The sequence below is a fragment of the Belonocnema kinseyi genome, chromosome 7 (assembly GCF_010883055.1).
Source record: "Belonocnema kinseyi isolate 2016_QV_RU_SX_M_011 chromosome 7, B_treatae_v1, whole genome shotgun sequence".
NCBI lineage: Eukaryota > Metazoa > Arthropoda > Insecta > Hymenoptera > Cynipidae > Belonocnema > Belonocnema kinseyi.
Window position 1 is genome coordinate 55,643,952 of NC_046663.1, and position 23,683 is coordinate 55,667,634.

The window sequence follows — 23,683 nt, forward strand, 5'->3', positions numbered from 1 at the left end:
GCTCAAGTTAAAAATATATTTGCTCAAATTTCGTCTTTTTTTGGTTTGGAATGTCATCTCCTATTGTATAAAACTCATTTTTACATTCTCTTCCTAATGAGAAGGTATTGGTTTTATGTAAAACTATTTTCAGGGCCTAAAAAGAAAGAACGAGTTCGTGAACCAGCTATTTTAGATGAAAATCCAAAAAGTGAGCGCATTTTCAAAATATTTAGGACTATATTTTCTCAATATTTAAAAATTCTATGGACGGTTATTCATAGTACTCGGAAGCTCGAACAATTTATCCTTACGACTTTTTGGATAAAAATAAAACTATCAGAGTTATAGCATTTTCAAAATAAAAAAAATATTTTTAAAAAACGAAAATAAACATTTTAAGCATAATGTGAAAAAAGTCAAGAGAAGAAAAATGTTGATTTTTCAAAGAACAACAAGATTATCGTAACAACTTTTTGAATTTTGCCGAAAAGTTAAAAATTTAAACTTCGATTGTACAGAATTTAAGGAAAAATAAAAAATTCTATTTTGCGGTCTACTATGAAAGATACGAAAAAAAAGAATTAAATAAAATTGCACGCCCCGAAAAGATATAAAAATTTGTCATTAATCACTTTTTCATAGGACGCATAGTTATTGTTTTTAGCCCTAAAAAACATTAATAATAGAAAATTCAATTTGTGGACTAACGGCACAAGTTACGAAAAAAATAATGAGAAAATTATTTATCTAAAAAAGAGGTACGAATTTTTTATATTTGGTTTTTGATTGGATGTGCAGTTTTTTTCGTAAAAAAGAACATTAAAAGTAAAAATATAGGTTTTTGAACAAACGACACAAGTTACAACAAAAATAAATAGACAAAAGCTGCTCTTCCAAAAAACAGCGAAAACTCATTTAAATTGTTCATGAATAATTTTTGATATGACACGTATTTTTTGCTTTAATCGTAGCAAATAACATTCAAAATAATTTTTTTTTAAACAAAACAAGGTACGAACTAAAATTAACAAACAAAAATTTTTCACGCAAAAAAAGATGAGTAGATTTTATTTCAATCATAAAAAATAAGAAAAAAAAATTGAAGAAAGAAGTGGTTTAGCCAAAAAATATCTACAAGTTTGTTATAAACTCTGGTTATAAAAAAACATTAAAAATAAAAATAAACTTTTTGGAAAAAACACTCAAGACACAATTATATTTTATTTCACAACATTTTTCGCATAAATTATGTCTAAATTGAATACAACAAAATTTAATTTATGAAAAGCGACACAAGTTGCATTAAAATGTTTAATAAAAATTTTTATTTTAATAGAATGCACATTTTTTTTAATGTTAAAAATAAAAAAATGAAAATACTTTTGTTCCAATACTAATGCATATAATGAATGATGATAACATAAATGTATTGAAATGATATACATTTTTCGGGGCGACTATAGCGCCAATTTCAGGACTGGAGGTGGGTGGTAACTAACCTATTATTGCCCGCACCGCTTTTGTTTGTTCACGCCTGAGTGAAAACCGCAGATCACGCGCACACCGCGCAGCTCCTGTAACACCTACTTGTGGCGCGGCTTTAATTCTCGGAAGGGCTATAGAAAGGAGGCCTATTGAAGGGTTTCACTTTAATTATTAAGAATGAGATTTGTACTTTATTTTGTAATATCTGAGTAAATAGCCACAGACCGAGGAACACAAATAAAAATAATATAAATTTGACATAATAGAGAGGAAAATAATGTAGAAAAGTTCACATTTTCGATGAAATCCAGTGCAGAGCATGAAATGGGTGATCAGAATGTGTTCGTTAAAGCCGAAGGAGCTTCAACAAAAGAGAATTCACAATCACCGAATGACGGTCGTCGACGCTTTGACTTTTAATTTTAAAAGGCTTGCGCACAAATTTGGGCTAAATAAAAAGACCAAGCGCGGAGCGCAAGGTGAATGCATCATCGCGCGCCAAGTGCGAGAAAAATATATTATCGAGAGCGAATCGCGAGGAGGAACTAAGAACTAAGAAATATTACATTTTTTTCGAAAATTTAATTTGTTTTAAAGAAAATTTGTATATTTTGATTGAAAATGTAACAATTTCGTTGAAGATTCACCTCTTTGGTAAAAAATATAGCTAGTTTGTGGAATACTTGGGTGAAACTTAACGTTTTGGTTGGAAATTGAACAATTTGGTGAACAAATATTCTTTTACTTGAATTTCTTTTACTTCATTTTGTTTTCATCTTCGTTTAGAATATAATCTTTTTGGTCGATAATTTCACTATTTTGTTGATCATTCGTTTTTCTTTGTTGGAAATGTATCATTTTTTAATTTCTCTATTTAGTTGACAAATTAGAGTTTTAGTTGAGAATTCAACTATTGGGTTTAAAAGTAACTTTTTTGTTGAAAATTTATTAGTTCGGATCAAAAATTCGTCTTTTTAACATAAAAATTTGATAATTAAAAAAGTGTATCCTATTTGGTTAGAAATTTTATACTTTATATATGAGAATTAAACTATTGTGCTGAAAAATAACTGTTTTGTTGAAAATTTATTAGTTCGGATTAAAAGTTAGTTTTTTTTTTACTTGAAAATTTAATAATTTGGTTGCCATTTTTTCTTTTACTTGACTAAAAAATCTTTCTTGCTTAATATCTTGGTTGAAAATCCTTTTTTATAAATTGAAAATTCATAATTTCGATTGAAGATCCTTCTTTTTGTTAATACTTTGACTTATTTATTGAAAATTCTATATTATTGGTTAAAAATATATCTTTTTTAGTTAAAAATTCCATGGTTTTGTTCAAAATTTGTCCTTTATAATTCAGAATTTAACTTTTATTGAAAATGCAATATTTTTATTTGTAATTTTGGGGATGTAGAGCTTTTTTAATTGAATTTAATATAGTATGTATCCATATTTCATTTATTTAATAAGGAATGAATCTTCTTAAAATTCCTTCGTCAGATTCATAATCTTAGCGTTCTAGCGCAAAGTAACCTCAACATATTTTACTTTATGATTTGTACTTCAAGTCGTAATTAAGTAAATCCTGCAATTTTATTTGCGCTTTTGTTATTGAAGACTTGGCGCGAAGTTTGCAAATTCTGTTATCAAGAGGAAAAGTTGTTGTTGAAACAATGTAAATATTTATTTTCAACATTGAAAAAGCTTTATCTGCATGAAGTTAAAATCCAGACAGAAAAATTGAGGATTTATTGGAAGCCCTATGGAGGAATTATGCTAGTTTTATAATCAAGTCGAGGATTTTTCTTAAGAAATGTATTGACCTTGGTGGTTACTGATCTACGTCAACGATGACACACTGGGAAATTACTCTGCGGTGATTTTTATAATTAAAATCAGATAAGCGAAACTTACATTTATGCATGTGAGTTTGATACTTCCTGAAATATCCTATTAATAGGGCAGGATAAGGTAAAATAATTGAGTCATTACCAACTGGTAGATTTATGTAATTTAAATAAAGAATAAACCCTGACAAATGTTTTTCAAATAAAGTTCTAAGTAACTTTTAACCCTCATAAACGCATTGATCCTTATTTTACAGCATTTATAGTTTCTGTTTGAGTAGTAATAACGCTTTTAAAAAAATCAAAAGATAAACTTCCGAAAAGTACTATCTCAGATTTATCTGAAATTTTATGTTCAAGGTCAAAACCCTCAAAAACCTATAAATTGTACGTTTTTTCCGTTTAGTGAATTAAATATGAAAAATGTATTTAAAAAAAGCTTCAAATAAAAGGTGTGGATCATCTGAAAATTCACCTTTCGTTTTGACCAACATTATTTTACAAAAGTCTATAAACTTTTATCATTACACGTAGTTCGAATAATTTCCATCATGGCACGGTGTAAAATTACACTAACTTTTTCGAGTGTGTAATGGATTGCTCTTTCTTCAGCCTCGACCATACTGCGGTGCAAACTGTTGCCGTTCCATCAGTATCTCGTCTTTTTTAATGTTGTAATTATCAGATATTTTTTACAGGCACTTCGTCACTATCAGTGTTTTCCTGAGGGTCTAGTCGTTGAGAAATCTTAGATTGCCGCGCTAGAAGTATTAAAGAGAACTCAGAGGAGCTCTTAGAAATCTTATAAATTTTGGAAATCTTTCACCAAGTGTGGAACATTCACATATTCACATCATCTTGATGTGCGCGCTGCCTTGGTGAGACGAATTAAAAGCCGATTCCATCCGAACGCCGCCGAGTTTAACCGATTCTGACTTCTCCTAGAAAGTCCCGATCGCGTGAAGTTTTGAAATTCTCGGTATCGAAACAACATTTTGACCGCTCTCTATCTCTCAGAATTGTATTTTTCGCTCAAAATCTGCATAATGACTTATTGATCAAAAACCACTGTTTTTTATTAATATATATTAAATGAAATAATTTGAAATCTACACACAAGTCGGTGACGTTGCCGTCACCGGCTTGTGTTCCTCATGCCTTTAGACCTCTCCTCTCTAACCTCTCCTCTCTGACCTCTCCTCTCTGACCTCTCCTCTCTGACCTCTCTTCTCTGACCTCTCCTCTATGACCTCTCCTCTCTGACCTCTGCTACCTCCCACTAATCCCACTAGCTGACTAATCCTTACAGTCTAATATAAGTATGTGTCATATTATTTTTGATTATACCATTGAACCAAATTTATTTCACTTATTTTTGATAGTGTTTTCTCCACACTACATTCTTTGAGAGGCCTCTCATAACTGATCTAATCCATTAGCATTTTACGCATACATTCAGCAGGAATTGCATGACAACCACGTTACCTTTACTCATATATTTTTGTTGGCAGGTCCAGATTTCACTCAAATGTGGCATAGTGGGTGCACGTACAAAATTATATAGCAATTTTAGCTTTATTTATTATGATTATTTTTACGCTTTGCAATGGCGCATACCCTGCTGCACGGAAAAAAAATTTCGTACAAAAAGTGTAGAACTCAGTTTTGGGAATCTTGGACGCTCGGTACATCGATCGAAATTATCCTTATATACTAACCAGGGAATTTCTTACCGCTTGTGAGAAACGACCAGTGCCGGGCCAAAAATTAGTGGTGCCCTAGGTGATACTTTATTTTCTTAATTCAACGTCGAATATTTTTTTGACATGTTTAATTTAGATTTTCTATTATATTTATGTGAGTTGATTATTTTTTAAATTAAAAATATTTTATTTAATGTAAGTCGGTTTTTCCGTTAAAAGGCAAGTCTAATGTTGCAGGTTGCAGCCATCTTTATTTCGCATTGCCCACTGACGTATGACTGAGCACACTGAGGCGCAGATATAATTTCCCAGACTGAGTAGGACTTCCTATTATATCAGCCGGCTATTTTTCACTTTAGGAACTTACACAAATTCTTTCGAATCGAATTCAAGATATTCGAAACTTTTCTACAATTCGCTGTGGCCTGAATTTTGCTTCTTACCTAAATTTCGTATTGTAAATACAGAACTTTTTTCCTAGACTATTATCGAGAATTCCAAGACTCGTTTGTATTTGGTATTGAGAATTTTGAAATCTTTTCCTAAAAGACATTCCAGATCTCCAACCTTTTGGTACCCGTCCAAGATTCCTGGATTAATTCTACACTTTTTTAGATCATACTTTTGTCTTATGATATCATTATTCCTACCCTCGTTTATACGCCTGGCTAACTCTTCGTCGATGATTCCGTCAATAGGAAATAAACTTCCAAGACAAATATATTTAACAACTTGTTCTTCCTCTCGTCGTTAGAAAAACTACTACAGATTTCTCATTAAATTGTTAGCTAAAGGAGAATGTAGATTTAAAAACGCATGACACGTTCTTTAAAAAAAGTTACTTCTATTACTTCACCCGCATATCAATTTATTTGAGTTTACTCTGTATGAGGTCGGGGATTCCACAGAATGAACGAGGCCACAGTTTAATAACGCTTTATGTTTCTGTCACGTACGCTCATATGTATTATACGTACAAAATCACGAGTCTGCGTGATTGTGTCTATTAAAATATTATGATTGAAAACGCATCGTTATCTATTTACATCCTGCGTAATTTATTATAGTTGAACATAGTTAAGATATTATCATTAGTTTAACTACGTCTGGCAAAGATTTTACTATTATATATTTTATCATGAATTCGGTCAGTTGAACAACCACGATGTTTTCAAGGTATTTTAAACTTTTGTGCAAGTAATTTTCAATTAATAACTATCATTATTCTAAATAATAATGTACTATTTATTAATTGTGCCCTCATTAAGGCAACTATGCCTGAGCTCGCTTTTTGGGTGTTTTTTTATCTCGCTATTTTTTTTATCATGTCAATGTGACAGTTTGTTAGTATATACATCGGTTTAAAGTGTCTTCAATATGAAGTTAATTCCCTTGATTCGCAAGTCAATAATTTGTTCACCCTTTAGATTTACATAATTCAATTTTAAAAATCATAATTCTAATTCAAGAATGTTTCAATTCTTAATAAAGTTTGGTATTCCTTATCTTGTCACTCTTAAATTTTGAATGAAATAATTTTGAAAGATTCCTGTTAGAAAGCTTCTAATTTTTAACATTCAAGACGGAAAAAATGTATATGTAAAAAGTCGCGAACTTGTAGGTAGGTCTGGGATACGGGATAAAAAATCAAACATTTTATCCTTATTTCTATGAAAAATGTATGGATAAATTTAGAACTTTTTTACGAACAGTTTTTGAAATTTGTTTACGCAAATGTAAAAAGGGAAAATTTTTATTTGTGCAGCCATCGAGGCTGAACAATGTAGGTATAATAAAAATTATAGCCACTCATCCGACGAATTCAAACCACACATACGCGTGCACATGCGCACCGAGCGAGTGTGTCAGAGTGTGCGCGGGCCATGTAAAGACGAACTTACGTCCTAGTTCCCAGATTTGTCGGGCAAGCTCGTGAGTGATCTGTGAAACTTTTCCCAATCACTCATTAGTATATTGTGCAACAAGGGGCGAAAGGCGAACAAATTTAAAGGTGAAAATGACAGTGATTTTTTTTTTTAAAGAAATTACATTTTTAGTTGAAAAATCGGTACAATCACTGCGAATGCCACTTGATACTATATGATACGGTACTTATTGGGCATAGTTATTTAAAATTAAAAAATTTCTAACTCAACATTCGGTATGTTTCCTGATGATGAATTTAAAGAAAGTTTTCGTGTTTTACCAAAGAGATCCCTATAACGCAACGATACAATTTAATCCTCCGTTTGGCACTTGTTTCAATGACCTTCGGTTTGGCACATGTAGTCTGGCCAGACCCCTGTATATTTTGAAACAAATGCATGGAAATATGGAAATATTGTATTTTTGAAGGTGTATTAAAATGCATTTATAAAACATGCCAGTGTACATGTTTGGTTTTTTTACTTATTTGTAGTGGATTCCGCATATGCTTAATTGTGTAATCAGATAACAAAAGTGTAAAGTATAAACAAATTTTATAGGTGAAGAAACATTTTTTTCCCTTTATTTTTACGCTTTATTTTGATTCGTATTATTCTTATAAAAGGAATTTATAAGGATTAGGGAAAAGTAAGGGAACGAGGGGAGGAGAAGTAGGAGATGAATGGGAGTGGGCTAAAGCGAAGTAGAGGGTGAAGAAATAAGGGAAGTGTAGCATATGAGGAATTGGTAAGTAGGAGAAGTGAGTGTAAGTGTGGGATCTGAGGGGCGAGAAAGTAGAGAAAGGAGAAGAAGGAAAAGGAGAAGTAAGGAAATTGAGGGAGTAGAAAGTAGCAGAAGTAAGGGATGTGAAGAATGTGAGGGTTTCGGATATACGAGAAGTGAGTGTAAATGAGGGATGTGAGGGTAGGGGTATTCGAGAAAGGACAAGTAGAAAAAGGAGAAAAGGAAGAAAAGGAGAAAAGAAAAAGAAGCAGAGTAAAGAAAGTGGATGAGTGGAAAGTACTAGAAGTAAAGGATGTGAAGAATGTTAGGATTTCGGATGTAGAGGAGGGAGAAGTAAGAGAGGCGAACGGGTGAAAAACTGAGGGCGTGGGATGCGTGGAGAATAAAGGTAGAGGCATTGAGAAGAGGGAAAATAGGTGAGAGAGAAATAAGAGAACGGAGTGGAGAAGTAGTAGGAGAAATATGGGAATGGAATTAAAGGAAGTAGAAGATGAAGTGAGGGAAGATAAAATCCATTTTAATTCAAAATTATAATATTTGGTTAAAAAATTGTAGTTTTTTTTATTACATTCACCTGTTTTTGGTATATATTAACACCTTTTTTGGTTGAATTATCATTAATTACACTTTGTTTTTTGTGAAGATATATTAGTTGAAAATTTATCTTCAGAGTGGAAAATTAAACATCCCTTTTAAGCTGAAAATCAAACTACTCCTTTTTCGGTAGAAAATTGATCTCTGTTTTGAAATTTACCTATTTGATTGAAAATTTATGTATTTTTCTAAAAAATTAATTATTTTGCTGAAAATTCGTCCTCTCTGGTTGAATTAAATTATTTGTTATGACCCGTGCATGATTTCAGCATTTTGGTTGCAAATAATAGTATTTTGTGATAATTTATGGAAAGTTACCGTATATAATTATTTTTTACGGAAATTTATGAACATTTTAAAATTGGATTTTGGTCAATTTATGGTTAGATACCATAAATTACCTTCAAAATTACCGTAGATCATGTTTCCTTTATTCGAAATCTAATATGGGTTGAAAGCATGACGCAACCTTTTGGTTAGAAATGGACTTTTTTTAGTTTAATTTTTCGTTAATCAATATTTTTCAGTTTTTGGTTGAAATATGATATCGTATGCGCCAAGAGGGAGCGGGACTTTTTCTCCCCCTAGTAGTTGAAAATTAAATGTTTTATTTAAAAAATCTTATTTTCGTATTGAATAGTAAATTGCTTTTTTTATAAAATAAGTTGTTTTTTTTCGAACTCTTCTTAGATACGATTCAACTATTTTAGTATAAAATTCATATGTTTTGTTAAAAATACAAGCACTGTGTGCGCGCGATATCTGCGGATGTCACTCAGGCGTGAAAAACAAAAGCTGAACGGTCTATAATAAGTTAGTTCCCACCCACAGTCAGCCTCAAAATCGAAGATATAGAAGAGCTTCACAGTATTTATTTGTAAATTAACTACTTGGGTAGAAAAGCAACTTTTTGTTTAAAATTGATGTCGGGAGAAACATCCAACTGTTTCGTAGAACATTTTTTTTTAGACAAACTTAATCTTTTTGACTGTGAACCCGACTATTTTGTTCAAAATTCCCCTTTTTTGGCTCGAGTTAATTTGTACAAAATTGTCGTTTTTTTTTTGTAGAAAATGAATTTTATAAACTAAAAATGCAACCATTATATTTTTGGATTGAAAATTCATCCCTCGCGGTATAGAAAAATAACATTTCTTGTTTGAAAACTCATCTTTCTTTCTTTCTAATTTAAATTTTAAATTAGGAGCCTGAAGGAGGTGGGGGGGGGGGGTATCCAAAAAGGGGAAAGTAGTTTATGATCGGCCCCGAAAAAATATAAAATAATTATTAGTCAAACGAAACTAATTGTCACCGGAAAAATGTACCGATCCATTAATGTCAATAACATACCTAAATGTAAAATAGTCAGAGCTTTATTAAATAGCATAGTCAAAATGTATTATTATTAAAATTTGCGAATAATTAATTAAATAATGACTAATTGAATCAGTAACTGACTTTTCACGTTTAACTATTCATTTTAAACTAATTTGGATTTAGTGAGTAGGACTGAGGGTAGACTTTAGGATTTTGATCGATTTCAGCTGTGAAATGAGCTTAAAGTAGTGCCTTAAAGTTATGCGATCTAGTTTTCCACTAACGAGTTAAACATCGACCAAACAAGTATTGTGGACAAAGTTTGAACACTGCATTGTCACTATTTTCCGTAAGGCGTATTCAGTTACTCATGGCTTCTTGGATTCATAAGCAACACTGTCACCGCGAAAATGAAGTCTATTAGTGTCTCGATAAATATAGTTCGATTATTGTTCAGAAATTAATTAGGTATCGATCGTGAATTAATCAGAAAATAAAAGTAAGTGCTTGAGGAACTATTTAGGCAGCGTTCAAACATATTAAATAACATTTTAAAGAGGGGGGGGGGGATTAATGTTTCGTTATGGTCTGTTATGTAGGGGCGTGGGCTGGTGGTATTTGGACCCAATTACCTAACATCTTTAATTTATGAATTTAATGTACCATCAACTTTGTATATTAAAATTTACAAATAAATAATTTTACCTTATCATAAAATATATTTCAAAATATTTCTAAACATTATTAATAGTAGAGAAGATCTGAATTCTAAAAGATTGCTTGGGAAATAATTTTGTTTTTAATATTTCGCTACTACTCAATAAAGAGGAAATTTTAAGAAATTATATAAAAATTTTTATAATTTCCTAAAATTTTAAAAAAGAGTGCAATATATTTTGAGGCGAAATTTCACAACAAAGAATATTATTTTAGTTTCCTGCGAAAAATTTAAATAACTTTTTATTTCGAAAAATTCATTTGGAGACATTATTTAAAAACATAGTAGAACATTTCTACAATTTTCAAAGAATAATATAAAATATTTATAGGCAAATTTTTTTTGTTCTGCAGAATTAAAAAAAAACAGGAAATATTTGAATAATTATAAAGGACTAGAAGGTTTAGAAAAACTGACAAAATGAAAAAAAATTTCAATTTCTGGGAAAATTTAGAGGATTATAAGGGAACTTTTTATATTATATTAAAAATATTTAAAAACTTCCAAAAGTGTTACAAAAAATTTTAAAAAGACTCGAATTTTTCCGAATATTTTTAAAGATCCTATAAAAAAATATCAAGATCATCTAAATTTTCTGACACGTATGAAAAATTCAAAAACCTTTTGTTTTAATTTTCTCAAGAATCTTATAAAAACTATATTGATATAAATTTAAAAACAAACTGATATTACTTATTTTCTTGTTCTAAATGCTTAGAATTCAATTTGAACTTGAATATAAGTGTTCAAAAACATTTAAAAAATAAATATTTATTTGAAATTGTATGTTACATTATTATTAATATTATTTTATATTCTTTATGATTTTAAAAAAAGTTTCAAATTTGTGAATTTCAATTAGTACTAACATTAGGTAACTATAATAATTGTATGAATAAAAAAATTGTTTAAAAAACATTCAGTGTTACATTAAAATATCGTTTTATTTATTTCTATACAATAATTCATGATAAAAAAACTGTTTTGAATTTAGAAGTTGTCCATTATATTTTAAACATAACACAGAAAAATCTTGGGGAGACAGCGGGGCGGGGGGTCAAAAGAAAGTTTATGGTATTTTACATGAGCGAAATTTATACAATAATTTGCGATTCCATAGCATAGTAATAAGAAGTTCTTAAAGACATTCTGTAATTCTGAGTCTTACTGATATCTTCCATTTTCGACGCTGATCTATTTAACAGACGTTTATAATTGAAAATTTGCCATCTTGTTTAATTTGGAATGTTTATAGTATAAAATCTTTAAATTTTGAAAATCTGTTTGAAATAGGTCTATCTTGAAGAGTTTTAATTAAAAAACAGTTCAACGTTTAATGTGTATAATTTCAAGTTATGTAATTTTTAACGTTTATCTTAAAAAAATCAATTTTTAAAATTTTAAATCGATACTTTTCAATTTAAAAAAATATAAATTAAAATTTTTCAATTATAATGATTTTTAAGATCAAAAGTGAAGCTTTCAGTACCAAATCTGTCACACGAAAGAAGTTTTGACCGTAAATCATCAAAAATGGACAGTATTTATAATGTTAAAACTTAAAAATCGCATCATTTTTTATTTTAAATTGTTAAAACTTAAAAAACTTTTAAAAATGTCAAATTCATTTTTCTACGATATTAAAGAGTTACAATGTTAAAGTCTTGAATTTAAGAGATGCATTCTCAATAATTCTTAAATTTAAATTATTTTAAAATGTCAGTAAGATTTTAAATCAACAAAATGACGAATTTTTAAAGGGAAAACTTAAAATTTAATGGTTTTGAATGCCAAATTGTTAAAATTAAAAACAATTAAATATAAAAAAAACTTACAATTAAATTTTCTTCAATTTTGAAGAATCGGAAGTAAAAACTTTTAAATTTTTGATAGGTAAAAATAATTTTTTTAAATTTTTGATGATTTCGGGAATAAAAAGTAAAATTTTCAATTCTAAATCTTTCAAGTTTTAGACATTTTGAACGTAAAGCATTAAAATTACCGAATTTTTATTGGTAAACCTTAAAACATGCATAATTTTAATTGTAAATGATCAAAATTGAACATTATTCAACTTGAACGATTCACAATTAATATGTTTGAATATTTGCAATTCAAGAATCTTCAATATTTAGTCAGTTTAATAAAAACAGAAAATAACTCAATTTTAAATGCTTTTATTGGAATAGTTAAATCTTGGACATTTAAAATTGACATTTATTCAGTTTTGTAGATTCACAATTGAAGTTTTTTCAATTGTTAACAGTAAAAATGATAGCGCTGATTTATTTTTAAAAAATTCTTACAATTTTTTATATATCTACAGAGACACTTAGGTAAATTTTTTTCAAATATCTTCTTGGTCACTTTTTTAGGATAAAGTCACTTTGAGCACTTTTCTAAAGGAAAATGTCACTTTCATTCATCTCATTTCAAATTTGATAAAAAAGGGAAAAATTAATTAATCTGTGTATGATATCTACGACGTAAAAATGCTATTCGATATCAGACCTTACTCCCTTTTCCCTGTTTTTCCCAGTTTGGAAAGAATTTTTTTGGGTAAAATTTGTATTATTGGCTTGAAAATTTAATTATTTTATTAAAAATTTAACTATTTTGTTGAAAATTAATATATTTTAGTTAAAAATTCATCTTTCTTGACTGAAAATCAATTTTTCCTTGAAAATTTAACTGTTTTCTAAAAAATTAATCTTTTAACTTTAAAATTCAACTGTTTGGTTCAAAATGTAATGGTTTTTGGTTGCAGTTAAATCTTATTGGTCTGAAATTTCGACCATTTGATGGATAATTTAACTATTTGGTTTACAATTCAACTTTTTGGTTGGAATTTTGACTCTTTTGCTTAAGAGTGCAACCATTGTGTTTCAAACGCAACCTTTTGGTTATAAATAGACTTTTTTACATGTAATTTTTCGTTAATCAATATTTTTCAGTTGAAAATCAATTTTCTGGGTTAAAAATTCATATTTTTTTGTTGAAAATTCAACTATTTGTGTGAAAATTTAGGCATTTTGTTAAAAATTAGTCTTTTTTGATATAAAATTGATCTTCTTGGTTGATAATAAATTTTTTAATTTAAATTTCAACTATTTCAGTCAATATTCATGTTTTTTGTCAGGCATGGAATCTTTTTAGTTAAAAATGAAACTTTTCGGTGGAAATTTAATAATCTGTTTTGGTTGAGGATTTAACTATTTCGTTGCATATTCGTATTTTTTGGTTATAACATTAACTATTTCATTTTCCGTCAAAAAATGCATAAATTTTTGGATAAAAATTCTACTACTTAGTTGAAAGTTGAACTACTTTTTTTTAAAATTTAACGATTAGTTGAAAATTAGTTGAAAATGCGTGTTGTTCAAAATAATTTATTACCCTGTTATTCCCCTATATTCATGAAATATTATCTTATTCTCCCTGTTTTGAGTGCGTTTTGCACTGTAAAGTCGGCAATATGAAAATTTATTTTAATTTGCAATTTTCTGGTTTTCTAATCACTTTTGTAAGGCATAGAAATATAAGTATAAAAACTTAAGTATCAAAGATTTATGTAGCTTCTAATAAAATAGCATAAAATATGTCTAAAAATTACCGTTAAAATAAGAACCGCGGTGACTCAAGCGATAGCACGTCAGGCTTTCGATCAGGAGGACCGGGGTTCGATCCCGGTGCTGATACCAATTAAATTTTTTCTAATTTCCGCAATTTTTCGGGACAACTAGACAGAGCTATAAAAAAGGAACTTTAAGGTCAGTATACAGGGATCTAAAATGTTCTCATTTTTACGCGTTTCTTCACCTTCACGTTAGTTTAACTTCAGTTAGGATGATCCGATTCGACTTTTATTATTTTGCTTTGGAAATTGCCTTTCATGTACTTTAAGACTATTATAACGATATATTTTCTTAATTATTATTTTTTGTTTGAAAATCTAAATTGAAATTGAGTTTTTGAAAAAAAGCATTTAAAGAAATGTCTATTTCTAAAAATAGCTTTTTTATAAAATTTTAAATCATATAGAACAAAAAGTGGGTCTGCAATGTTTCCTTGATCAAGCTCACATTTTTGCGCTCATTTTGAATGAAATAAAAGGAAGTGTAATGTGGAAGTTTAATGTGGTACTCTTGAGCGTAAAAATCTAATTTTGACCAAGAAAACATTTCCGGCCCATTTTTTATTCTACGTGATTTCAAAGAGTATAAAAGAAATATTTTTAAAAATAGAATTCTTGTTAAATATTGCTTTTTTTCAAAAAATCTTCCAATTTTGATTTTAAAAAAATAATAATAATATATCATTATAATAGTCTTTAAGTAAATGAAAAGATCTGTTCAGACCACAATAATAAAAGTCCAATCGGATCATTCTAAAAGAAGTTACACTAACGTGAAGGTGAAGGAACACGTGAAAAAGTGAAAAATTCAGGCCTCTTTATATCGGCGCCTGAGTGGAATAAGATAATCGTTCCGATTCTGCTCGAGAAAGGTGTTGATTCAAAGTTCGTTTGAAGAAGGTGTTGGTTCCGAATATGTTTGAAAAAGATGTTGGTTCCGAACTTTTTGGAAAGAGGCATTCGTTCTCCAAGGTAATTCATTCTTAAAATTTTGTAGTGGTATCACTGGCGCAGGGGATCGAAGTTTTCTAATATAAATGTTCCTTTTTTTATTTCAGCATTTAATCCTTACTATTTTGCATAATTATATAAAACTAAGATAATACGACACCAGTTTTTACAGTTATTTCGAAATCACTATATTCCTATATATGAAAACTTGTAACCTCCATTCGTAGCGCATGGAGGCTGAATCTTACATGGTGGATTTAAGCACATAACTTATGGCGACCGGCGACCTCTGTTTTAAATGTATAAAACTAATCGAACTTAAAACTAGATTTCTACTTTTATCGATCGCCAAGAATTATTTTAATTTTTGTCTTTATTTTCACTTTCAATAACAGCTGTTATCTTTAATAATCAATTTTTAATTGGTTTATTCAATGTTAAAGTAATATTTATTTCAAGTCTATCTTAAAATTTCATTCTTTAAAATAATATAAACGATTAATTAATTAATAGATATATTGCGAAATCATCAAGTTTAATAATATTATTATATAAATTATACTTAAATTTTTTATCAAAATGTAAAGTTATTATAAGCTAAATTACAATTATATAAATTTAATATAATAATGTTTTAATTATGTTAATGATTTCATTTTGAAGAACTTATTAATTTTAGATTAAAAATAAATAATATCATATTTTTATTTTAACTTTACCTAATCAAAATTTATTAACTATTTAATATTAGAGCTATATTTGTTAAAGTAATAATTAGTTAAAATGTATCTTTAAATTTAATTAAAAAAAAAGATTATTAAGTTAATAGATATATTGCAAAATCATCAAGTTTAATAATATTACTATATGAAATATAATTAAGAATTGAGGTTAAAACGTAAAGTTATTATAAGCTCAATTACAATTAAATAAATTTATTATATTAATGTTTTAATTATGTTAAAGATTTACTGTTGAAAAACTTATTATTTTTAGATTAAAATTAAATAATATCGTATTTTTATTTTAACATTATCTAATCAAAACTTATTAACTATTTAATACTGGAGCTATATCAATTCTAAACTTTACATAACTGAGTTCTCATGAGTTCTATATTAAAAAATTATAAAGGTTAATAATATTATTTTACAGATGCTTATAATTTTTTATAATAATATTATATTCATATTTCATATTTTTAAATTATTTACAAATTTAAAATTAAATATACTTTCAATCAATTTTAAATTGGTTTATTCAATGTTACAAGAATAATTTTTTAAATTTTATATTAAAATCTAATTTTGTCAAATAATATAAAAGATTATTAAGTGAATAGATATATTGCGAAGTCATTAAGTTAAATAATATTATAATATAAATTAAAATTTAATAATAATTAAAATATCAAATTACATAAAGATCGGATTTAAATTGTTTAATATTTAATAACATAAATATGTTATTTCCTCTCAGATTATGTAATTAAATATTGGCTATTACTTTCGTAATAGATGTTTCTTTTTTTCTTTCAAATAGTTGTATTACAATTATATAATTTTTTAGGGTTCCTCCGATATTGTGAAATGAGTATTTAAATTCAATTTTCTAAATTATATGTACACATATTTTAATTTTTTAACTTAGCTAGAAAGCTTATTAATAAATTAAATGCAGAGAAATCGAGTTTTAAATTTGAATGAGAGTATAATGTAAACATTATTTGAATGTTTTCATTAAAATAATTGTGTAATGCTTTTTATGTTGTGAAACGATTAATTAATTATCAACTAATTTTACAAAAACTCACATTTTCTGGAATTAGTCTAAGAGTTTATTAATAAAGAAAAAATTTTAGAAATGAAAGTTGAAATTTAAAAAAATGTATTAACTAAAAATTATTTAAAGGTTTTAGTGAGAATTATAGTTTAATGCTTCTTATTTTGTAAAATGACTAATTGATATAAGCTGAATATTTTTTTTCGAACATTAAATTGAGTATGATTTGCATAATATAAATGAATTTATTTTTAAAGTACCTCTATTTCAATTAAATAATTTTTCGGAATTATGCTGGTTTTCTGAGATTAATATTTTCATTCAATTTTCAAAAATATATGTAAAAATGTTCAATTTTTTTCCTTAAATGAATATTAATTCACTAAAATAAGAAATTTATATAAATAACATTTAAAATTTGTTAAAAGATATATGAATATTTCAGTTAAAATAATTGTTTAATGATTTTTATGCTTTCAGATGACTGAATAATTTTTAATTGATTATATTACAAATCGAATTTCCACAAGTAATTGGAAAAGAATATAATTATTTGAGGCTTTTTAAGTTATAAACTGTTTATTTCATTAGTAGCTGATTAACTTTGTTCACAATGTTAAATCATATGCAGTTTAGATTTAAATTGTTTTAAATTAAGTAACCTACATTGATTACAGTAGAGTCTGGCTTGTCCGAGCTATTGTGAATCGGCCCAACTTGGATAATAGGGAAACTCAGATAAAAACGGAATTTTAAACAAAAAGAAACGCTCGGTGTAATAAACTGAAAGTAGAGACTTATAACGTAGAGAGTATATACATTATTAACAAATAAGAGCAGAGGTTTGGGAAAATTTGTTCTGGTTGGTTAAGAAAGTTCATATGTATGAATAATGCATAAGGGTTGAATAATACGAACTACTATTGCGCTATAGCTCGAATAAGACGGGTAAACTATTTTTGTTTCAGCCTCGTATAATCGCGAACTCGGATAATGCGGCTTCGGATAAGCGAGGTTCTACTGTATTTAATTTCAGATTATGTATTTAAATATTACCTGATACCTTTTGCATCGAAGTTTATTTTTTCTTTCAAACATTTATATTTCAAGTATATGAATTTTTATGATAATTGTGATAATTGTGAAATGAGATTCTGAATTTCATTTTCAAACTTATATTTTTACATATAGTTTTATTTTTTTAATTCACAAGGTAATTAATAGATTAGAGGTATTTAAATGCTGCTTCAAAGGGGGAGGGTCGGTAAGGCCGATTTTTGGCCTAATTTATTTTTGGAGCAAAAAATCTGAAAAAATCATGGTAGTATCTTATAAGTATCCCGAGTCGATTGCACGCTAAACGGACTACCCTCCACCCCCCAGCCACCCTCACCCCCTACAAATATAGGAAACACCACTACCCACCAACTGTATTTTCGAGAGATTTGACACTCTTAAACATGTATTCTGAGGTTAGCTCGGGTTTACTATGGTTTTCGGGATCGCCGAATACAAATCTGGCGTCCTTTGACTCTTATCGCGTCAGGTTCTAGGTCATTGGAAGGTCAAATCGAGAGAAAACGGTAAAAAATCCAAAAAAATACGTTATAGGTTTTTGGAGTCGCTAATTACGAATCTGTCATCCGTTGAACTCTATCGCTTCAGGTTCAAGGTCATTTGAAGGTCATTTGAAGGTCAAATCGAGAAAAAACGGTAAAAAATTTTTAAAAAATACGTTATAGGTTTTTGGGGACGCTGATTATGAACCTGGTGTCCGCTGACCTTTATCGCGTCAGGTTCAAGGTCATGGGAAGGTCCAATCGAGAGAAAGCGCTGAAAAAAAATATGTTATAGGTTTTCGATTTGACCTTCAAATTACCTTCAAATGACCTTGAACCTGAAGCGATAGAGTTCAACGGATGCTATATTTGTAGGGGGGTGGGGGTGGCTGGGGGGTGGAGGGTAGTCCGTTTAGCGTGCAATCGACTCGGGATACTTATAAGATACTACCATGATTTTTTCAGATTTTTTGGTCCAAAAATAAATTAGGCCAAAAACCGGCCCTACCGACCTTCCCCCTTTAAAGGAAAATATAATGTAAACAATATTTAAGTGTACAAATGAAAATAATTGTTTAATGCTTCTTATTTTGTAAACTGATTAATTAATTATGAAATTGAAAGAATATATGTATAATTTACTTAAGATTATATACTTATTATATAATTGTTATAAACAGATAATTAATTATTAGTTCATTAATATTTCTCACAATGTTAAATTAAATAAAGATTAAATTTCAAAATTTAAATTTGAGTTAACAAATTGATGATTTAAGTGAACATTATATTACCGGTTATAATTGATATAATAACATTTTATTAATATTTGAAATACAAAATTTTTAATTCGATTATTTATTCAAATTTCTGTCTTGTTGTGAAATGAGTATCTGAATTATGATTTCTGAATGATCCGAGTATATATTTTACTTTTTTCTAGAATATTTAAACATTCTATCAATAATTATAATTTTTTAGAAAAAAACAAAGTAAAAATTATTGGAATACTTTATTATAAAAATAATTCTTTAACGCCTTGTATTTTATGAACAGAATAATGACTTATTATTATCTAATTAATTTTTTTACGATATTTGATTACATGAAAATTGCATTCATTGATATAAGATATGAACTTTTTAATAGAAACATATTTATATTTAACCTATTTCTATTAATATTATATAGTTTTTCGAAATGTTGATGATGTTTTGAAATGATTATATGAATTAAATTGTCAAAATCATAAGTACAAGTATTTTGTTTCTTACAAAAACAAGTATTGAAGGTTATTAATAACTAAGATTTTCAGGAAGGAAGTTTAAAATATATATAAAGTAAGAGTAAATTTATTATTTTAATGAAACAAATTATTTCAGGCTTTTTATGTTCACAGAAAAACGCTGGTGTTAAATTTGTTGCAGCTCAAATTTCATTGGGCTCCCAATGATCATTTGAGAGAGTTTTCAAGTCTCAAATGTATTCCTCTGAACGTAGGTGCCCATGTGGGCATCTAGGGGAAAGTATCATTTGGAGACTGAATTTTGGCTCATGCAGAGTTGTGGAGTTCTGAACCGCGCTGTCAACCACCTGAATACCTTTCAAATCAACTATTCGCTTTGCGATATTAGCCTAAATAATTGTTAATAAGAAAACAAATTGAAACAATATTTACCTAATCTTCAAATTTCTTTCATTTAATAGGGCGTACCAGTCACTTAGAATAAAATTATAAGTTCCTAATGCAACTTCCAAAAGTTAGGTTAGTCATGCCCGTCAACATTTAAACTAAAGCCGGGATGTATAAAAAAAGTCATGACCGTCTGCATATACAATAAGGTATTTTCACTCCAATCACTAGCTCACTTCACTTCGTTGAATACTGAGGGGATAACAGTTGACCAAATGCATGGGAATCGGTTAATTTTTGCTCTATTTTTCTAATATCTTCGTAGAAAGTAATTTTTCTGCATAAGTGCAATTGAAAAATAGTTTTTTCTTTTTTAGGGACTATTTAATGCAATAATAAAATGATAATAATTTTCATTCATGCGTGCGTTAGGGCTGAGCGCTGGTTGTCTACCCTTTGAAGCGAGATTCAAAATTACATTGAGAAACAATTCTTGTAATTAAAATAAATAATTATTAAAATATACAATAGAATGTATACAAATTGTGTAGCGTTTGATATCAGACAAGAAAAAAGTTTATAACACATGTATTTGATAAATAACAGTTTATTTTCATTGAATTTGAAATACTAATATTTCTCAAAATATTTCTTAATAGATACATTTTTTTAAATACTATATGATATTTCAGCAGCTTGATATATAGAAGCTAATTGCAAAATATAATAGTGATAATATTTGAATAATTCTAAAACAAAATTTCAGATTGTTCTTTTCGATTGAGACGTGACAAAACGACGCTTGAAGTAAAAAAAAAGAAAGTATAACTACAACGTAGTCGTATATAATTTATGTATTTATAGTTTATATAATTATATGAATTCCCAGAAAAATACATACAAAATATTAAAAACTTATAAATAATTATTTTCAATCACTTTTCCAAGAAATTTCTTTTTAAATTGAATGTTTTGTAAAATATAATTTGGTTTTTGGAATTCACTGAAAATAAACTGTTATTAATATAATATATGGGTCGTATTTTTTTGCCTGAAATTAAAGTTACACAATTTCTATATATCCTTGTAGATATTTTAAAAGTTATTCACTTAAGTTACAAGAATGTTTTTTAATGTAATTTTGAATCGTGCGCCAAGTGCGGCCAATGAGCGGTCAGCCTTATCGCAAGCGCAGTAGCTCAGGGTGCCAACATTGGCATCATTGGTCCACAGTACAAACCGGAAAAATAAATCAAATCAGCCGGCAGGAAAAAGTTGGGATATGAAAGCCTCAGTAAGGTATTTTCACTTCAACCATCAGCTAACTTCACTATGTTAAAAGCTGAGGGGGAAAAATGGATCAAAACTTTATTTCTGTAATATATTTGTAATTAATCATCATTATTATTATTTTATTATTACATTAAATAGTAATTAAAAAATAAAAACTATTTTTTAACAACACTTATATCGAAAAAATGACCTTTTACGAAGATGTTGGCAAAATAGGGCAAAAATGAACTGAATCCCATACATTTGGTCCCTTATTTTGCCGTCAGCAATTTACGAAGTGAAGTTAGCTGTTTATTGAAGTGAAAATACCTAATAGGCTTTTATCTTATCAGTTTGAATGTTCCCGCCGCTATATTTAAAACATTGCAATGTTTCACGAAACTCCCAATGTTTCATGAAACTTTTCATCAGGCTAAAGCTTCATGCAAATTTACATCCCTACTCATCGCGAAAAACAAATTTCTGTTTTTATTATACAATTGTATTTACCTTATCTTTCATGTATGACACTAGCCACTGCAAGATTAGATATCTAAGATACCTTTAAACTTCCACAGAAAATCTAGTGGAAATTTGTTCGAACTACCAGGCATCAATTTCTATGCAGACGGTCACGACTTAGTTTGTACATCCCGGCTTTGGTGGTTTGAATGTCATATAGTAGGTTTTGACTAACCTAACATTTGGATATTATATCACGCCAAGTACTATTTTTATTCCAAGACTATTTAGTCGCTGATAAATGAAAGGAAATAAAAACTTAGGTAATTATTATGATAGCTTACCTGTTTATTCATATCTGTTTCACTCAAATAACGACCGACAAAATGATCTTGACAGGTGACTTATAGTTTGTAGACGACACTTCACGTTGCAGTGGATGAGAAAAAACAGCGTCTAAATGATGCTTTTCCCCTAGATTCTCCGAATGAATCTGTGTGGTTCAACCATTGGTGTAAACCATTTAATTCATTATTAGCTGATAATTTTCTTCATACTTTCTTCATTTCGGTTTGAATTAGTGAGAATGGGTACTAATTAATTATACGTAGAGAAAACATTAAATGATGATTTGATGATGATTTGAATTAGTGACAAAGGTTACTAATAAATTAGACGAATGGAAATGCTGTATCAAAATTTAAAGGAGAATATACACATAATGTTAACATTATTTGAATGTTACGATGAAAATAATTGTATCATGTTTTTTATTTTGTGAACTGATTGATTCATTAAGAACTGATTCTACTAAAAGTTACATTTTCTGGAATCTGTTTAAAAGCTTAAGATTAAATAAAATTTTTTAAAACAAAATGTCAAATAAGAAAAAATATATAAAGTTGAAGTTTTTAAAGTGTTTTATAACAGAATTATATTTTAATGGTTTTTCTTTTGTAAAATTGTCAATTGATTGTTAGCTAATTAATGTTTTCTGATAATTAAAGTAAATAAAGATTAAAACTCAGTTCCTGAAATTTAAGTAACATAATTTAATTATTGACTTAAAGGTTATACAATGGAATATTGAATATAATTTGAATATTAAAAGTTAATTTAAATTTGCAATTGTATGATTTTAATTAGATCATTTTTCAAATGATTCTGATGTACTGAAATATGTCTTTGCAATCGATTTTTCAAATCATATGAAAATACGTTTGATTTCTTTCTGAAATTAGTATCAAAAGTTACCAATATAACAATTTTTCAAAAAAGAATATGATATTAAAAAAAAATGTAGAGTAAACATTTTTCCTATGCTTGAATGAAAATGATTGTTTAATGCTTTTTAAGTTATCATTTATCAAAAAATCAATGAATTGTTAGATGAGTGATTTTTTCACAACACCGAAATAAAGATTCAATTATAAATTTGTTTGCTACCACATTATAATTCCGGAGTTTTTAAGAAGAAAAAAATGTTTTCTTTTTTTACATCTGGGTAATCGTTTTTTTAATTTTCAAAGAGATAAGTAAAATACAATTATCGAAAGAACTTATTTTAAGAATTAGAACAATAGAAGCATCTTAATAATTTTGAAAGATTTTGAGAATAATTTTTTTTAAACAGTTATGGAAACATTTTAAGCAGTTAATAATTAATTCTGAAATATTAATTGTTAATTTGAAAGATTTCAATTTTTTTCAAAAATAATATGGAAGATTTTAATAAAATTATTTTCATTTTCCGTGATTTAATTCAAATTTAGGTAAACTTAATTTTCTAGGGCGTCAAGAGAAGGAAAAATATATAGTTTAGTTTCATGGGAAAATTTCAAACAATTTTTCACTAATCTATGAGCTCAGTAAAAAAGATTCAAAAACTTTTCATATTATTTTATAAAGTAAAAAAAGGGTTAACAAGTGTTTATAGCAACATCGTGCCAAAATAAATAATTTTAGAATAAATTTTAGTAAAGGGGGAGGGTCGGTAAGGCCGGTTTTTGGCCTAATTTATTTTTGGACCAAAAAATCTGAAAAAATCATGGTAGTATCTTATAAGTATCCC

The 23,683-nt window shown here is 28.0% G+C and overlaps 2 protein-coding genes across 7 annotated transcripts in view; one reads left to right on the forward strand and one right to left on the reverse strand.

Annotated features, from left to right (window-relative positions):
* The window catches only part of LOC117177495 (afadin- and alpha-actinin-binding protein-like), a 166,176-nt gene that overhangs the window by 91,458 nt on the left and 51,035 nt on the right, over positions 1-23,683 (forward strand). Inside the window, exon 7 of one of the 6 annotated variants that reach the window (XM_033368236.1) lies at positions 5,258-5,915. The exons of the other annotated variants lie outside the window; for them this stretch is intronic. Within the exon in view, the coding sequence (XP_033224127.1) occupies positions 5,258-5,291 (34 nt within the window). The 3' untranslated portion in view covers positions 5,292-5,915. Of the gene's footprint in view, positions 1-5,257; positions 5,916-23,683 lie in introns of those variants that run through there. 6 annotated transcript variants of the gene reach the window in all.
* The window catches only part of LOC117177494 (putative fatty acyl-CoA reductase CG5065), a 53,305-nt gene that overhangs the window by 4,446 nt on the left and 25,176 nt on the right, over positions 1-23,683 (reverse strand). The window lies entirely within an intron of this gene.